The 17,849-nt window shown below is 42.6% G+C and overlaps 1 protein-coding gene across 1 annotated transcript in view; it reads right to left on the bottom strand.

The window, feature by feature from the left end:
* Positions 1-11,350, bottom strand: part of LOC308102199 (kelch domain-containing protein 3-like) — a gene marked incomplete at both ends in the record, with an annotated part of 47,540 nt that extends 36,190 nt beyond the window's left edge. The window contains 2 exons of the mRNA XM_080451800.1: positions 6,312-6,375; positions 10,650-11,350. Of these exons, the coding sequence (XP_080307926.1) occupies positions 6,312-6,375; positions 10,650-11,350 (765 nt within the window). The remainder of the gene's footprint in view (positions 1-6,311; positions 6,376-10,649) is intronic.
* Positions 11,351-17,849: the final 6,499 nt, after the last annotated feature.

Raw genomic sequence — 17,849 nt, 5'->3', positions numbered from 1 at the left:
CTCCAGCAGACTTGATTTAATCCACGCATCGCCTCTGCCTCTAATCATGAAACTAGAGGCAGTCAGAATAATAGCATTGGCCAAGGTACAACATCTTTTCTCCAATGTACATGTTCCACAAAAATCACTACGTGATTCACAGTAAACGTGAGGGTGGTATGGGTGTTCCCAATTTTGAATGGACATTTATTGCTAGAGGCTCTCCCATTTGTTAAATATGCTGAACAATGATGACCAGTATGTGAGAGAGCTTGCACGCTCATCTCTGTTCCTGGACCTAAAACGACGTAAGGTCCCCCTGGCATGTGGCTCGGATCCTAGCTTCCTGGGCTTCAGGAGGAAACCTAGTGGAAAGCTAGACAGTCGCTCTCCCGGCTTCGGTGTGTGGTCAGACTGGCCGGACTTAAACGATCTGTGCTGTTGGGCTGATGTTACCTTGAAGTGGGTAGGGTCTAACTCTGAGGCGATGGCTGTCTCGGAGGACTTTATATCTGACTCCAGTATCTCTGTCAGAACATCTATGACTGTGTGTGGAACAGAACACCAACTCCCACTGACTAATGCCCGAGGCCGCCTCTTATGGGCACAGCAGCAAAGGCAGCGGCAGCACTGGACGGAGCTGAGGTTGCAAGGGAAGACTGCATGTCTCCCTGCTGCGGACCATTCTGTCTCTCACTCTGTGTTCAAAAATGTTGCTTTAGACAAATGCATTGTTGTCTTTACTCTGAAAGCAAGGTTGCAGGTTTTACCATCTAAACCTAACCTCTCCATCTGGTTTCCAGGCAACCATGCTCCTCACTGTATACATCATGGTCATGAACAAATAGCTGAAACCATGTCCCACATCTTAAATGGGTGCCATGTATACAGGGGACTCTACATAAGTAGGCATGACAGAATAGTGGATTTGATATCAAAAGATATCACTTCTATTTTCAGGTCCACCATCATGCTGTATAAGCATTCTACTGTGAAGCCGAGCATGTTTAACCTGTGTAACGATGATTCTGTGTTCTCTAACATTTCAGCTAACACCCCTGATGTTATTGTTGTTAATGAAATCCATAGGGAGGTGTTCATTCTCGAGGTCGGCTGTACTTTTGATTACAGCTTAGAGGAAGCCTTCCTAACCAAAGTGCTAAAATATCATCAGCTAGAGCAGACCATCTCTCAGCTAGGCTACAGATGTAAACTTTTGGTTTTTATCTTTGGTAGTCTAGGCCACGTGCACAAGTTGGTTGTGAGGGGCCTCCAAATGGCCGGCCTCTCCAAAAGGAGGGCTAAACAATTAGCAAGGTACTGCTCAATATCAGTGATTATAGGAAGCCGCTCAATTTGGAGGAGGCGTTGTTTCCTTTACCCATGATTGTTGTCCGCTGTGTTCGACAAGTATGGCATCTTTTGTTTTGTATGTACAATGCTCTGCCTTACATGCACTTTGTAACTGGCTGTTTTCCCTTTATCTGACTGCACTGGCAGTGTTTATGTCCTTTGTACACCTTGTACTTCTGCTTATGTGGACATAAATAAACATTTCAAATGTGTGTGTGTGTGTGTGTGTGTGTGTGTGTGTGTGTGTGTGTGTGTGTGTGTGTGTGTGTGTGTGTGTGTGTGTGTCTGAAACGCATCTGAAGTCCCACTCAAAAATTTGTTTGAAACTCCCTTTTTCGGTGTTCAGTTGCAATTCTTCCCATGATGACACATCACGCACAGACTGCACAGACGACACATGATCTGCATCGCTCTGGGACCAACACATTCTCACTCACTCATGGTGGGACAGACTGGGTGGGTGACACACATCATGGACATTGAGAGAGAAACTGTCCAGTGGTGGAAAAAGTACTCAAATGTTTTACTTAAGTAAAAGTATCAATACTGCAATGTAGAAGTACTCCGTTACAAGTAAAAGTCCGGAATTCAAAATCTACTTGAGTAAAAGTACAAAAGTATTGGTATCAAAATGTACTTAAAGTACCAAAAGAAAAAGCACAAAAATGTGAAAATAGCAGATCTACAAGCTCACCACGCGTTGTGAGCTTGTAGATCGGCTATTTTCAAATGGCCTAGTATAAATAGGGCTAAAGTGGTTAATTAATGTTTTATAATGTAATAATTGATATCTATATCTTATAAGTAACTAGTAACTGAAGTAGTACAATATTTGTACAATATTTGCCTCTGAGATGTAGTGGAGTAGAAGTAAAAGTATAGACAATTGGAAATACTCCAGTAAAGTAAAAGTACCTCAAAATTGTACTTAAGTACAGCATTTGAGTAGATGTACTTATAGTTACTTTACACCACTGCATTAGTGATACCAAAATGATGACTTTGATACGATACCTGCAAAAACCTAAAACATCAGTAAAAGTAATGAATTATAGATGACAGAACATGCAGGTAATGGAGGTAACAGTTCCAACAAAGAATCCCAAGCCACATTAGCTCTAACTGGGGGATCCAGAGACCTTCCGTGTCTGGATCGGTGCAGATATAATCCCCCCATCTGGTCCATGGTCTGTGCCGTGTGACATAGCACCAATAAATGCTAAAACACAGCACAATCCACTAAAAAACAAACCATAAATACACAAATTAAAGTGCATCACTAGCCTGTAGCCTGAACCACTCAACTGGCTCCTCTCCACGTAAAGGAGCATCGGCTCTACTCCGCGCGTCTCGCTGAGTTTCGTATGTATCCCTGATGCCAGCCACCCTCCTGAGAAAACTCATTTTGACTGCTTGTATCCGAGATCTTGTTCTTTTGGTCATGACCCAGATTTCATGACCATACTGTAGGGGAGAGTATGAACAAAGATTGATTGGTAGATCGAGAGCTTTGCTTTCTGGCTCACTATTATTACTACGATTACAATAACTACAACCACTAGTAATAGTAGTAGTTCATTACAATAGTAATAGTATTGGTTAATTAAGACAAATAACCATTATAAAATGAAAGGTTCACTGGCATAATCCTGAGAAATTAATGTCTGGGAATCAGTATGAAATGGCAGGCTGACCCCAGGAGAAGGATGGTGCGTGTGCGTGTGCGTGTGCGTGTGTGTGTGTGCGTGCGTGCGTGTGTGTGTGTGTGTGTGTGTGTGTGTGTGTGTGTGTGTGTGTGTGGGTGGGTGTGTGTGGGGGGGGGGGGGGTGTTACCCATAATGACATACAGTACTAGCCTGGTTCCAGACCATAGACCCCGCCCAGCTTCAGTCTGATAATCAGGCTAATACAGTACACTAAATAGGGATGCCAGGTTATGATAATGAATGTATTTATATAGCACATTTCCAGACATAGTCACAAAGTGCTTTACAGAGCAGGATAAAAGGAACAACATGATAAGCATTGGAGATAAACTACAACAAAAAAAATCAGTGAATACAAACACACAGTAGGCACAAAAGGTATATTAAACCCATACAGATACTCAATACTCAATGAAACAAAAGTGGCAAGATTTATTTTTAGAAAAAGCCTTAGCATAGAGATGGGGTTTCAGAAGAGTTTTAAATGATGACACTGATTGGTTGAAAGTAGTTAAATCTTGCGTGCATGTGTAGTTTTTTTTTTTTTTTGGTGGGGGCGGATGTTCTTAATTTCGCTGGATTCCCTCCACTGTCCTGCCATCTCTGTCAGTGGCGATTACAGCAGCTGCATGTTGTGTTGTGCTGGGTCAACACAATGGAGCGTAATGTTAAGCCAATCGTAATGTGAAATGGAATATGTATGTGTGTGTGTGGGGGGGGGGGGGGAACTCATCAATACGAGCAACACAATTTGTGAGTCATCATGTTTGGGTGGCTGAAAAAGTCAATGATGCCCTCGTATGAGTGCATGTGTGTGTACGTGCGTGTGTGCACAGTGCACACACACATACAGTATATGTGCATGTAAAGGGATTTATATGTCCATTTATGCTTTACTGCTGGTGTAAAGCATATTGGATTGCTTCGTGGTATATCACCTCTGTCGGATGGAAATCTCACAGTGGTGTAAAGTAAGTACATTTACTCAAGTACTGTACTAAAGTACAATTTAGGTACTTTTTAGGTACTTTGACTTTACTGGAGTATTTTCAATTGTCTATACTTTTACTTCTACTCTACTTATACATCTCAGAGGCAAATATTGTAGGTTTTACTCCACTACAATTATTTGAAAACTTTAGTTATTAGTTACTTTGCAGATATAAATTATTACATTAGAAAACATACATTAACCACTTTAGCCCTTTTCTAAACCTCTGCTATTTGAAAATAGCCGATCTACAAGCTCACAACGCGTCGCATCGCGACACGTTGTGAGTTTGTAGATCTGCTATTTTCAAACATTTTAGTACTTTTACTTTTGATACTTTAAGTACATGTTGATACCAATACTTTTGTACTTTTACTCAATTACTAAATTTTGAATTCCAGACTTTTACTTGTTCCAGACTTTTACCAGTACTTCTACATTGCAGGATTGATACTTTTACTTAAGTAAAACATTTGAGTACTTTTTCCACCACTGAAATCTCATGTGTCCAAAACCTTTCAGGATAAAAATAAATAAATAGCAAAAGTAGCATTCTAATCTGCTACTTTTGGATCTGCTACTTTTGATGCTTTCGTGTGATGCTGTGGTGTGATCAAGTAGGGCGTTAATTACTTGATTTCAGTGGGTATGTGTTATAATAACAGTAAGCGAAGAGCCACAGTTGATGCTTAGTATTGAACTCAAAGATGTACATTTGTTTATGTCGTTGTGCTTTATTTGATAAACTTTATATACTATGCACCATTATGTTGGTACTGTGGGTCATTGTGCTAGTAAAGGGGTTTAAATACGAACTGATGGAGTCCTCCTGGAGTGGTCAATTATCCCACAAACCATGGTGTCAGGGGTCCTTTCTCCAACAGAGGTCCCTCGGGACAGATCAATTCATTGGTTGCTGCCGAAAATGTCATCAAATGTCAGCAGGGCCTCTGCTCCAACTATAGATTACTTTCTTGCCGAATATACAGTACCATTGATAAATTTTGATCATCTTGAAGCACATATTTTCTAATATTTACAAATGTTTTCTACACTAACTTGTTTTTAAATATCAAGTAAATCAGTGGTTCTCAACCGTTTTACACCAAGTACCACCTCAAAAGATATTTGTCAGTACCACCATTATAAGTAACATAGACCCTACCCTATCCCATCCTATAGCTATGCACAGTTCACACTGGAGGCAAATTAATTTCTAATAATATAATAATATATACAGTATATGATATAATAATATATATTTTTTCACAGTTGTCAGCCAAAGTCATGCTGTACAAAATGGTAACAATAAAACTGGCACTTTAACTCATACAGTTCTCACACAACGCGGCAGGCAGGCAGGCAGGCAGGCAGGCAGGCAGGCAGGCAGGCAGGCAGGCAGACAGACAGACAGACACAGAGAGAGAGATAGTATTAAATGAGTTTAACTTAATCGGCTTGTCCAATGTGGCCTGATTCAGTTTACGTCTCGTTATAAAGAAATCAAGTCTTTCTTGTGTGTTTGGTTGTAAGATGCTGTTTGAAATGCGTTTCATGCACTCATTACATACCACACTGTCTGTAGGGTATTCCTCCGCCACACTCCGTTCTTTTGAATCCCAGTTTTCGCGTCATATTAACTGGTGGGTTTGTGCCATTTGAACGGCACCAATTGGGTGCGATTTCAGTCACTGCTGCTCCTGGAGCAATAGTTGTACTTTTTTTTCCTTTCCTTTTTTGTTCAAGTTCTGTGTTCTAAGTACATCCACCACTTCAGTTTCTACAGTCCTGCACTGCTGGTCAAAATATTCTCCTCTTGATCCACACTTATATTTCCAGTTTTGAACCATGCACGATTGCATAATTTTAACTCTGCTGTTTATCATCTTGCCACCGTTTAGCTTGTTGTGATCCGTTGTGATCGTGGACGCATCGCTAACGTAAACATGGCGTATATATGTAGGCTATTAATACAGGAGAGCAAAAAAAAATTGTAATTCCATTTACATATCATGTTAAAGTTATTCCCATTCATAGAAGTATTTCGATAGTAGCCTATGGCCTCGCATACATGTACCACAGGCTGAGGACCACTGAACTAAATTGATTAGTTTGATTAACCTCTTAAGCCCTACTTTATACTTCGTCATACAATAGTGTTATGCAAAAACTGATTTGAAAATTCAGAATTCGTAATAATAGATTGTATTTATCTATAATCGATGAAATCAATTAGTCCCGTCAGCGTCTCGACCTTACCTTGCGGCATCACCTCACCTCACCAGATATCGGTAAGACTCTACATCCTTGCTTACAAGCCTCAGCGAGCTGCCCTTTGCTCCCGTCCTACAGAGAGAACGCCAGAGAGGAGCAACATCAGAGGTGGACAGCGGGTCAAGCAGATGCAGCCTACCATCAGGACAGATGGGATCTGCAGCTGTTATCTCACACCAAAAGAGAAATGTTATGTCTCCCCAGGACCCAAACTAGTGAAAATATCCGATCTACAAGCTCACAACACAGACGTGTTGTGAGCTTGTAGATCGGCTATTTTCACTACTTCTTAAAAGTATTTTTGCCCCTCTAATTAATGGATTTATTTTTTGGGGGAATTCTTTTGAAAAAACCTTTAGATCTTTTTTTTTTAATTCATGAAAAAACAAATTGGGGGGATTTATTTTGATTTTGTAGATAACAAAAAATAAAGGGGTATTCACTCGTGACCCATACAAATCGTGTCATGTTCACTGGGGCTTTTCTTTTCTCCTCGGCTGAAAACGCCGGGGCGCTCGCATCGGAGCGCTTCCAGGCGCCAGAGTTGAAAATATCTTAGCTCTCGGCAGGCAGAGAGCGCGAAGTAAATGGCCACCTCCACGCCAAGCTACTGGAGTTTCCAAAGTACATGTTTAAAATGTTTTATTTGATTATTCAGAAGTACATTCTCAGGGGCTGGAATTCTCTCTAGCGACAATTATAGCCTACAGTAATGGTTCTCAAAGTGGGGCCCGGGGGACTGCCAGGGGTCCTTGAGTGAATTCCAGGGTGGTCCAATTTGGTGGTCATGGACATGAAAATGTCAGAGAAATGTTTGAGAACCACTGGCCTGCAGTATGCAGGGGAGACATATTATTACATTGGTTAAAACAAATCGGTGCATGTATTCTTCAGAAACCGCGGTGACACAATGACATACCATTTCTCATCCACCCCAACTTCCAGCTTTGGCAGACGCACATAGCCGACATCAAAGTGTCACACAAGCACAAACGTGGCACATTCGGCATTGTGGCTGAATGCCACGTAAACGAGTGACACACAGCACTTACAGGGTCATGGGGAAATGCAATTTGCTCTTCAGAGTTAAAGAGAGTTAATAACCGCAATGACTGAAGGGAGGTATGTTGACCTAATGGTGTGTGTGTGTGTGTGTGTGTGTGTGTGTGTGTGTATGTGTGTGTGTGTGTGTGTGTGCGTGCGTGCGCGCGTGCGTGCGTGCGTGCGTGCGTGCGCCCCTTAGATAAAATACAAAAATTGTGATTGCTGGACCTAGATTTGACCTGCCAGTGGCAAATGGCAGCCATTTGGATTGACTGTTACATTCCCTCAGCTCTGCCTCCCTCTGAAGCCTGGTTTGTACTTTGTCATACAACAGTGTTGCTGCTGAAAAGGTGTGGTTTGTCCACGGGAGCTATTTCCGCAACCCCCTGACAGTATTTCAGCGCAATATGTCGGCAAGGGTTCCCAAACTTCATTGTGACCCCCCCAAAATAATCGTATTCGAACTGGGGACCCCCCCCACACCCTGACAAGCACACACACTATTTATTAATTTAATAGATAATAAGTAATATTTGACAATTTGGCCAATTTAGTATTAAAAAGGTCTTAAAAGTCATTAAATTGTCACTTTTAGAAATGTGCAGATACCCTATAAACAGTATGTTGGTTTGTTTACTGTTGAGTGAGAACACAATGTTGCACATTAAGCTAATCATCTGGGGACCCCCTCCAAAATAATTTGGGGAGCCCCTGGTGGTCCCGACCCTCAGTTTGGGAACCACTGCTACCCATTGTGACCTTGTAGATCTGCTCTTCTCGCTGGTCTTGAAATACTGTAAGGTTTAGTTGCTTAACTTCCCATCCTCTTCTCTCGTTCTCTCCTTCGTTCCAATCCTGTCTCTCTGTGTGTGTGTGTGTCTCTCTCTCTGTGTGTGTGTGTGCGCGTGTCTCTCTCTCTCTCTCTCTCTCTCTCTCTCTCTCTCTCTCTCTCTCTCTCTCTCTCATGACCAGTCTTAATGTAACACCACCATAATTGCCGCCTCCTTCCCAGCACCCCTTTGGTCTAATGGGTTTAATCATGGACACATTTCCCATAATAGTTTCTTATGTCTACCTCATAGACATAAGAAAAACTTAGAATATGGTGCAACGTTTCACATTTGTGGTGCCCCCTATGGGCACAAGTGAAAGCGCATTTAGAGGTGCGCTCTACAGAGGCTGCTTAACATGCGATTCCAATTTGGGATTGATTGGTGGCTGCGTTCATGATTTTATTTGTATTTTCTCTTACTCTGTATCTGTAACTTAACTGCTATGCTGCCTCTGGCAACTGAAGTTCCCCTACAGGATCAATAAGGGTCTATCTACATCAATATTATACCATGAGGCCAATTTGAAAAAGAGATGGGATGTAGGGTCTTTCTTGGCCTACTGGTGCGCATGCAAGGTTTGCCAATGATCGGTCCAGCATCGTCTGATATTAGCTGTATACAGACAAACACTGACACAGACTCACGGACAGGGGTGAACACATAATATCCAACTCTCTGCCTATCAGTGGGTGAAAAAACGGCAGAGGGAAAGAGAGGGAGGGAGGGAGAGGCAGATAGTGATACTGTAGAGTTGTTTGTCTCCTCCAGACTGGGGATGGAGATTATGCTTTTGCTTGCATGTGTCTGTATGCATGGACCTAATCCCACAAACTGGGATTCCAAACTCTGGCATAAAACCTTTTCAAATGGGGGTCACAGTCTAATACTCTGTCCTAATACTGAGTTCGACAGCTCAGGAATTGTATTTGCTTGAACACAACTGAAAAGCCTTCCAAAAGTAACTGGCAATTCTGATCTCATATAAACTGCTTGATGTATTGCCTCACATATGACGGGGCAGCAAATAACTACAATAAAATAAAAACCTCACAAAACCCCACAAAGGTATGGAAACAAATCTGGAACCTGCCAAATACATTACACTGCACGGCAGACAAAGTTTCTATTCTTAAGAATCTTCTCCTTTGAAGCTAAGTCTACCGTGGTGCAGTACAGTTGCTATAGTCTCTATTCTCCTGTATGATGGTGTTTAGCTAAAGTTTAGCTAACCGTGGCTGGAGGTCTAGACCTCCAGCCCCGGTTCAGGGGTCTGGTGACGCTGTCGAAGGGAGGGTTTTCTCGTTGAAAACCGATGATCCAGTATGAACCAATCGCCAGAGTCCCGCTTTGGCCACACCCCCATCTCAGAAAATGGCTGCACTGAGAGGGCTTTCAGACTGAATAATGGAGTGAAATGAAATGAAAATTCAGGCTGAGTGTCAGGCTAGTGTTTAGCACCTGGTGGATATCACTGCAAATTATGTAAATTATGTGTTATTTACCATCTGAAAAATGTAAAGTAAAATTGCACTTTGATAGAGGTTTGGGTTGTGTAGTTATTGCCATGATGTAACTAACACATATTAATGAGAATACTTCAATAGTTGCTCCATTGATAATTAAAACAAGACCAGGAGACCTGGTTCTGCCAGACCCCTAGTGGTTGAAATCTGAGTGGCTGGGTAGGAAAAAAGGGACAGACCGACCGACCGACCGACAAAGCCTCATGTAGGCCGACCCCCTGGGTCTGGCAACAAAAAAAGATAATTCAAAATATCCTCCCCATTGACTTAAATTGCATGGTGAAACAGCTCTCACAGTCACTCCTTTAGCACACAAAGAAACACAACACTCTGACTCTGACAATGTATAACATTACAAAACCCGACACTGCATTTTTGTCAAATAAAAATGTCAACGTCCTGTTGATTTTTACTACTTGAAGATCCATGGATCCAGACCAGATCTTCTAGCTAATTCAAATAGTAAAATCATCCAAAGTCTCGGGTCATCATATTTCCTTTATTCTGTTGCATTGCCTGAAACTTATTTTCTGCGTTGTCATATTTTTATTTCTTTTTTTTGTAGGGTTTTAGTGGGCTGTTATTTTTTCTGTTGCTGTTGGTAGTCATAGTTGCCAGTTCCCACCTGATGTCGTGTGGGAGTCCCGACTGCTCGAGACCGTATTGAACAACTGTTAGTTTGCAGAACGTCTTCAGACTAGGACTTAAGTCCAAGATATACAGGTCATCTGGTCCTCCAAAGAGGATGACACAATCTCCCACCATGCAACAGGACCGTCTAGACATCGATAAATATGGGAATTTCCCCTTGGGCTCAACCTTCCTCCAGGAGAATGTCCTTGCATTGAACTTCCACAGATCATTGAACTTGACCGTACGGTTCAGGTGACAGTTGTTGCCACCAAATATGTACAGCTCTTCGTTGTAGGTAAAGGCTGAATGACACATGCGTCCTTCTGGGCGAAGCTGTGCAGGAGGCGTGCTCAGCCAGCAGTTGGTCTCTGTGTCAAACACTCTGATGTTGTTGTATTGGTCCTCCCTCTGGTCCATCTGGTCCTCTCTGCCCCCAAACAGAAACATCTTTGTCCCGATGACGGTGGCAGAGTGACGTAATAGAACAGGTGCCGGAGTGCCACTGGGGTTAATCAAAAACCAGACCATTGTGGCGGTGTCCAATTTGTAGATATCATTAGTGCATCTAGTCCAGTTGAATCCTCCAAAGATAAACATGGCCTTCCCCACGACACAAGCTGAGTGCATGTACCTTGCCTCTGGAACAGCGCCGGAAACGTTTGGCTTGAACCATCCATGGGTGTCGACGTCAAAAGCAAAGAGCGCATTGCAGTACTCAAATCTGTCGGTGAGCCCTCCCCAGATATAGATCTTGTCTATCAGCACGGCCGTATGGCCGTGGCGTGGACAGGGAAACTCGGGTGGATGTTCTCCTCTTGGAGTCACCGCTGGGGGCAACTTCGTCCAGCGCAAGGAGACCGTGTTGAATATGTGCACGTCAATCTGATCCATGTCGTACATGTAGGTCTCCCCGGTGCAGAACCCACCAAAGGAGAACACCTTGTGCCCCAATGCCACGGCAGCATGGTTGGCTCTCTTTGGCCCCTCGTTAAGATGCACAGCCCAGCACAACATGTCACACAGCGGATACACAGACACAACATACAATAACTATTACAAACTTGCTAATGCTCTGCGCTACCACTTATATTGGCACAGAAGCACAAACGTCACACGACAACTGGCCCAATCCGCATCAGGGATGCCGACGCCTCATGATCTCCTAATATGGCAAACTGATTGCCATAGCACAGTTGTTCTCAAAGTGGGGTCCAGAGACCCTCAGGCTTTCTTGACTGGGTTCTAAATGGACCCATACAAGTCTTTAACTCTATACTCTCAGAATTATGGCGGTCCTTGAATCTAAAAAAAGTTTGCGAACCACTGCCATAGCAAAGCCAGCCCAAACAGGCTCTGGAAAACCCCTGTGCCACCAATCCAATGTGGAAGTGACTTACACCTGCCCTTATTAAATGGCCAGCAGTCGCAACTCTACAGGTTGCAAAAAGAAGTCTGATTGTATAGAACACTGTTCATCAACATCTGGTCCGGGGACCACCTGGGGGTCCAAATGGACAATTACGGGTTTGGTTCCATTTCTCTAAGAGTTAAATTAACAACACTCGAGGATTTTACAGTGTAGATTGGGGTCCCAGAGATTTAAAAAAAAGGTCACTTGGAAATGGAATCACTTGGACGAAACTATACTGGAACCTCAATCTACACTGTAAACCCCTCAGTGCTTATATATCCCAGAGAGTGTGCAAATGGACCTTATGCGTCTATTTAGTTCCATCTGTACACTCTCAGAGTGTCCATTTGCAACCCTGGTGGTCCCCGGACCAGACATTGAGAAACCACTGCATCCGTGACGTCGTCAAAATGCTCTGTCCAATCAGCGCACAGCTGCGATGCACCAACTCAGGAGAGTTCGGGGATATAAACAAATGTGTCAGCGCGGCTCCTACCTATTATTAGAGAAAATGGAAGAGAAGATGGAAAGCCTTCAATTAGCAAACAAGTGGAAAACACAGTTCTGTGAACTCACACTGGACCCAAACACAGCAAACATAAACCTTTCTCTCTCCGAGAACAACAGAAAGGTGGCACACGTGAGAGAGAATCAGTTGTATCCTGATCACCCAGACAGATTTGAAATTTGGCAACAGGTTCTGTGTACAGAGGGTCTGACTGGAAGTGGTTACTGGGAGGTGGAGTGGAGTGGAGGGGTTTCTATAGCAGTGACATACAGAGGAATCAACAGGAGAGGACAGTGTGACGATAGTCTATTTGGATACTATGACATGTCCTGGTGTCTGGATTGTTTTGAAGTTCACCAGGGTAATTGGTACTTTGTCCGCCACAATCGGAAGACAACTATCCTCCCTGTCCATCCCTCTGGCTCCAACAGAGTAGGAGTGTATCTGGACTGCCCTGCTGGCACTCTGTCTTTCTACAGAGTCTCCTCCGACACTCCTGTACACACACACCTGTACACCTTCCAGTCCACATTCACCGAACCGCTCTACCCTGGGTTCTGGTGCTGGTATAACTCCTCAGTGTATCTGTGTCGGATAGAGGAGGTACAGTAGCATCCTGTGTTCCAGAGGAACTATCTGGGGTTAATCTTGCTTACCGCTGGACCCCGATCAGCGGCAATGTTCTTCACTTTGCCGGCAGGCCAAGGAAGTAGCTCCATGCACTTTTTTTTTTACATTTTATATTTTTTGAAATATTTAACTTTAGTTTTATACGTAAATTTCACTCAAATCATGGCTGAAAGATTGCCCAAATATAGTCATACTAGTGGTCATACAAGGACCATGGCGCCAATACCACCGTATTACAACATCATCACTACCATGATTATGCCGTTAGTTATTAGTTATTGTACAGTTGGTTTGACCACTAAGTAATTAGTGTCTGTACATTAATTATATTGTTAAGTAACTGTAGCTTACATACAGTTAAATCACTGCCACATACATATCCATACATACACACACACAGGTTTGGTGAATTAAAGGCATTATACATTAATCAGTGTGTGCCATTCTTTATCCATCCTCTCCCCCTGCATGAATAAACACCTCAACCCCTCGATGTTGACCTTGAAAACTTGTTATGAATGGACTACATTTACCTCCATCCAGAGAACTGTCCAGTTACTGTGTGGGTGATAGACTTGTGGAGGCCTCAGGTACCTAATTGTGACAAAGTGCAAAACATACAGAAACGGTCCAGGGACCTTCAGGATTCCTTGAGGGGGTTCCAAATGGACCCTTACAGATCTGTAATGGGGCTTCTTGAAATTGAAAGGTTTGAGAACCACTGGTTTCCACTGAATAAAATAAATCATGGGTACGGTTGTGAGGTTGTTGACATTTTGTCAAGGGGTTTATTGGTACCATCCTTGATTGCTGTGTTGAACAACAAGCACTTAAAAATAATATATAATGCAATGCAACAAAAACATTGCACAACATAAAAAATATAACAGCTTAAACATCTCATTAAAATAATCATTGTTTTATTTGCCGTGGTTAATAGTAAATAAACAAATAAAGACAAAGACAGACACCTCTTCTAGACCAGTGGTTCTCAATGTGAGGTCACGGGAACCCCCATGAGTTAATACAACAGTTCAGTTTAAAGTCGTGGTGAAATGGCCTTTTCGGTGGCCTTGAAGTTTCAGCCTGAAACGTTGTCTCAACCAATCAGAAGGTCCCATCCCTTCAGGCTATGGCTGCCCAAGGGAGAGAGAGACGGTCAGTGTGAAGCATGCTTGTTACTACGTTGCTTATTTCTAACCTAAAATGTTTTCAGATACATATTTTACTGATCAAGTTTCACATGAGTAATACGCCGTCATCTTGACTGAGTGAGATTCAAAACGGAGTAGCTCTGTAATTAAAATCAGGTGTGTTTGAGGTTAGCTGGGAATCAGGTGATTGAAATCAAGATTAATTTATATTCATATGAGTCTATGTCATCACGCAGTACATTTTCGTTTGACAGAAGTAATTGAGATTGGGGCAATTGAGATTTATTGATAATTGAGATTTAGGGACACAAAAATTGATTTTAGATTTTTTGTCATCTATTGTTGAGGTATGTCCATATTATGACCACAGATATGCTCTAAAAGTGTGGAAAACATATTTGTCATGTCTATAACCTCTTTAACCCTTTATGCATCCGCTATTCAAAAATAGCCGATCTACAAGCTCACAATGCATCGCAAGGTGTTGTGGGCGTTATATTAATATTTTCAGATGGGGGTCCGCAGCCAAATACATTAATTTGGGGGTAACCCTATCCCTAACCACACACTAACCTAACGTTTGTCAGACTATTGGGACGTCGGAAGTATGGGCAGACCCCAAAAGTTTGAGAACCACTGTTCCAAACAGCCAGTTACCTACAGAGCAACAGTGTAAAAACAAGACCAGGAGACCTGGTTCTGCCAGACCCAGGCAAAAAAAGAGTGCATTGGTTCTATTTATGCAACCATATCATGGCGTCATCAAAATACTCAGTGTGTAGGATATAAACGTGGTGCACCGACCCAGTGTTAGAGTTGCACCTATAATTAGAGTAACTACAACGGTTAATTACAATTACACCAACCCCATTAGTAGAGTTGCACTTGTAATTAAAGTAACTAGCTAGGTTAAATACAATTACACTGACCCATTAGTAGAGTTGCACCGGTAATTAAAGTAACTAGCTAAAGTTAATTACAAAAAGATGTTTAATGTGAAAGTTTTCAGTGCTGGTGTGGTGGCGGTAACACTTATGGTCGGTTACTCATTTGTGCGGAAAAGAGCAAAAAGACAAAGCACCCTCCAGAAGGCCACGGATGAAATGAACCAGGCCTTCAAAGGCATGGAGGGAGAGAGGACGACCATAGAGATCAAGAGCCTGACAATGGAAAACAGTTTGGTGGAAGTGGAAGCCGGGGAGAAAAGGGTCATCTTCCTGGTGGATCCTTTTCTCCTCTGCTTCCACTTCCTCCACGAGAGGAACAAATGGGAGAAGGAGAGACTCCGGCTCATTAGAGACAAAGAGGACTTGTCACAAAAGTTACTCGCTGCAGAGCAGAAGAACCGAGAGACGATGAACGCGATCCTTAACATGGAAGAGAAGATGGAGCACGTTCAGCTGGGGAGCATGTGGAGAATCGAGGTGATCGTGTCCCTCCAGGAGGAACTGAGCAGGGAGAGGACAAAAAAACAAGAGGAGGTACTCCAACTGATTCAAGAAAAGGAAACATTGGCAATCATGTGGCATGAGGAGAGACTCCAGTTGATTCAAGAAAAGGAAGCTTTGGCCGACAAATCGGAGCAGGAGAGACTTCAACGTATTCACGACGCTTTGGAAGCTTTGGCAGACACATGGGAGGAGGAGAGACTCCAACTCGTAAAAGGAAAGGAACATTTAGCAGAAAGGTTTCTCTCTGCAGAGCAGAAGATCAAGCAGGAAGAGAGGAAGTTCTTGTCATCACATGCGCGCAAACTCACACTGGACCCCACATCAGTAAACAGCTACCTCTCTCTGTCTGAGAATAACAGAAAGGTGACACGTGCGGGAAACAATCAGTCTTATCCTTGTCACAGAGACAGATGTGTCTATTTGCCAGAGGTTCGGTGTAGAGAGGGTCTGACTGGACGCTGTTACTGGGAGGTAGAGTGGAGTGGAGTGGTTTCTATATCAGTGACAAAGTCCTGGTATCTATCATGTAATGACGGTGTCCATGGGAACTTTTACAAAGTCAATCACAACGGGAAGATGACTGAACTCCCTGTATGTCCCTCTGGCTCCAACAGAGTAGGAGTGTATCTGGACATGCCCACTGGCACTATGTCCTTCTACAGAGTTTCCTCTGTCACGTGGACACACCTGTACAACGTACAATCTACATTCACGGAACCCTTCTACCCTGGGTTCAAGTGCTGGTCGTCTGACGCCTCAGTGTATTTGTGCGACATAGAGGAAGTGGGATGATGTGTACAGATTGGAGAGTTCTTCTGAGACATGCTCCCAGGAAAGAGCATCAGGTTTAACATTTCTAGAACCGCTTGGGAAATGTCCGTCAGCATATTAGGGAGATTCCAGACTAAAGGGCTAAATTACTGTCCAGGAAGCTAAAACGCCTGATTACTGACCAGGAAGATAAAACGCCCGATTACTGACCAGGAAGCTATCATCAGCACCCGAGTCAACTAGAGCAGTGGTTCCAAACCTTTTTTTGACTTATGTAACCCTTGAGCTGTATGACCTACAGTAATCATTTATGCATTCTGATGTTTTTCTTACATTTTTTCTATTCTATTACTTCCCAACAATATTACAAACAAACAACACAGTTGTGGTTGTCTTGATAGTGTCGGCTGCTTCCTTGTCAGTCAATTTCAGCCAAAACTATGGCTGCAGGAAGAATGAGATTGACAAAATGCAGCTTTTTTAAACTTGGCTACAAAGAAAAACTGGTTGCGGTCCACTGAACTGCCTGTGTTTTGTCATTGGCTTTCCTAAACTCTAATCCAAAGCAACAGCAACTGGACGTTTGAGCCATTTATCCTTGTTTTGCTTGCTACAGTAGTTAGTTGGTTTGGGTGCAGGCTGTCGACATACATGTTCGGTCTCATGTCTGTTGTATCTTGTGCTCCGTCATGGCTTGTGGCTAACTGTCTGCCGTTTCCATCATGTGAGCGTCTCTTCCGCACTTTGCATGATTGTGCATGATATAACTTCAGTATCAATGACATCATCCGTGCCCAAATGTGGGCAATAAGAGCCTTGTTTTTGTCGCATTCTTAGGCCAATTATTTTTAAGATATAATTACAGGGCAAAAAAAAGTACTGTAGATACGGTAAAGACATCACACAAAACAGAAAAAACATCAATATTAATAATATTAATAATGAAAAAAAATACACAACCGTATACAACCTCAACAAAGCTTGCATTATGCAGGACAAAATAAATAATACTAATAGACCGATGTCAGATAGTGTTCTTACCAGGCCTGGAAGTTCGTCATTAGGGCAACGCCACTTGGCCTTTGGTGTTGCAACATCTTTTGAGGGCACAAAGGATAAATGCCAGGGCCGGAGGGCCATCAAATGAAATGATATAAGTCCACAGGAATAATGAATTTAATGTATTACGTTTTCAATACATAGTAGAACTTAGTGGAAAAAAAGGATACCGTTCATTTCACAAAATAATTTATTGGTATTTACAAATTAACAGCATTCTGCTGTGTACTGTACATACTGCAGCTACATGTGAAGAAAAAGATAAGAAAAAATGTATAAATATTGGGCCTCATGCAGCAATAAGTTCCTAATGTTTCTTCTTACATTTCTTCCTAAGTGAATTCCTAAGAGAAGTCGAGTCAGATTCATGAAACGTTCTTAAAAGGAAGAATTGTTTGTAACTTATGTTCGTATGATGAATCCAAATCCTCGTAACTTGAAGGGGTGTGCCAATTAATCCTAATTACCATAGGTAGCCGCCCCACCAATCCCCATATAAGGCATGACTGCATGGCCCTGCCTGCAGTCA

Source organism: Gymnoscopelus braueri, assembly GCF_963280865.1.
Source record: "Gymnoscopelus braueri genome assembly, chromosome: 15".
In the NCBI taxonomy this organism is placed as follows: Eukaryota; Metazoa; Chordata; class Actinopteri; order Myctophiformes; family Myctophidae; genus Gymnoscopelus; species Gymnoscopelus braueri.
This window is presented reverse-complemented; position numbering and strand designations above follow the sequence as displayed.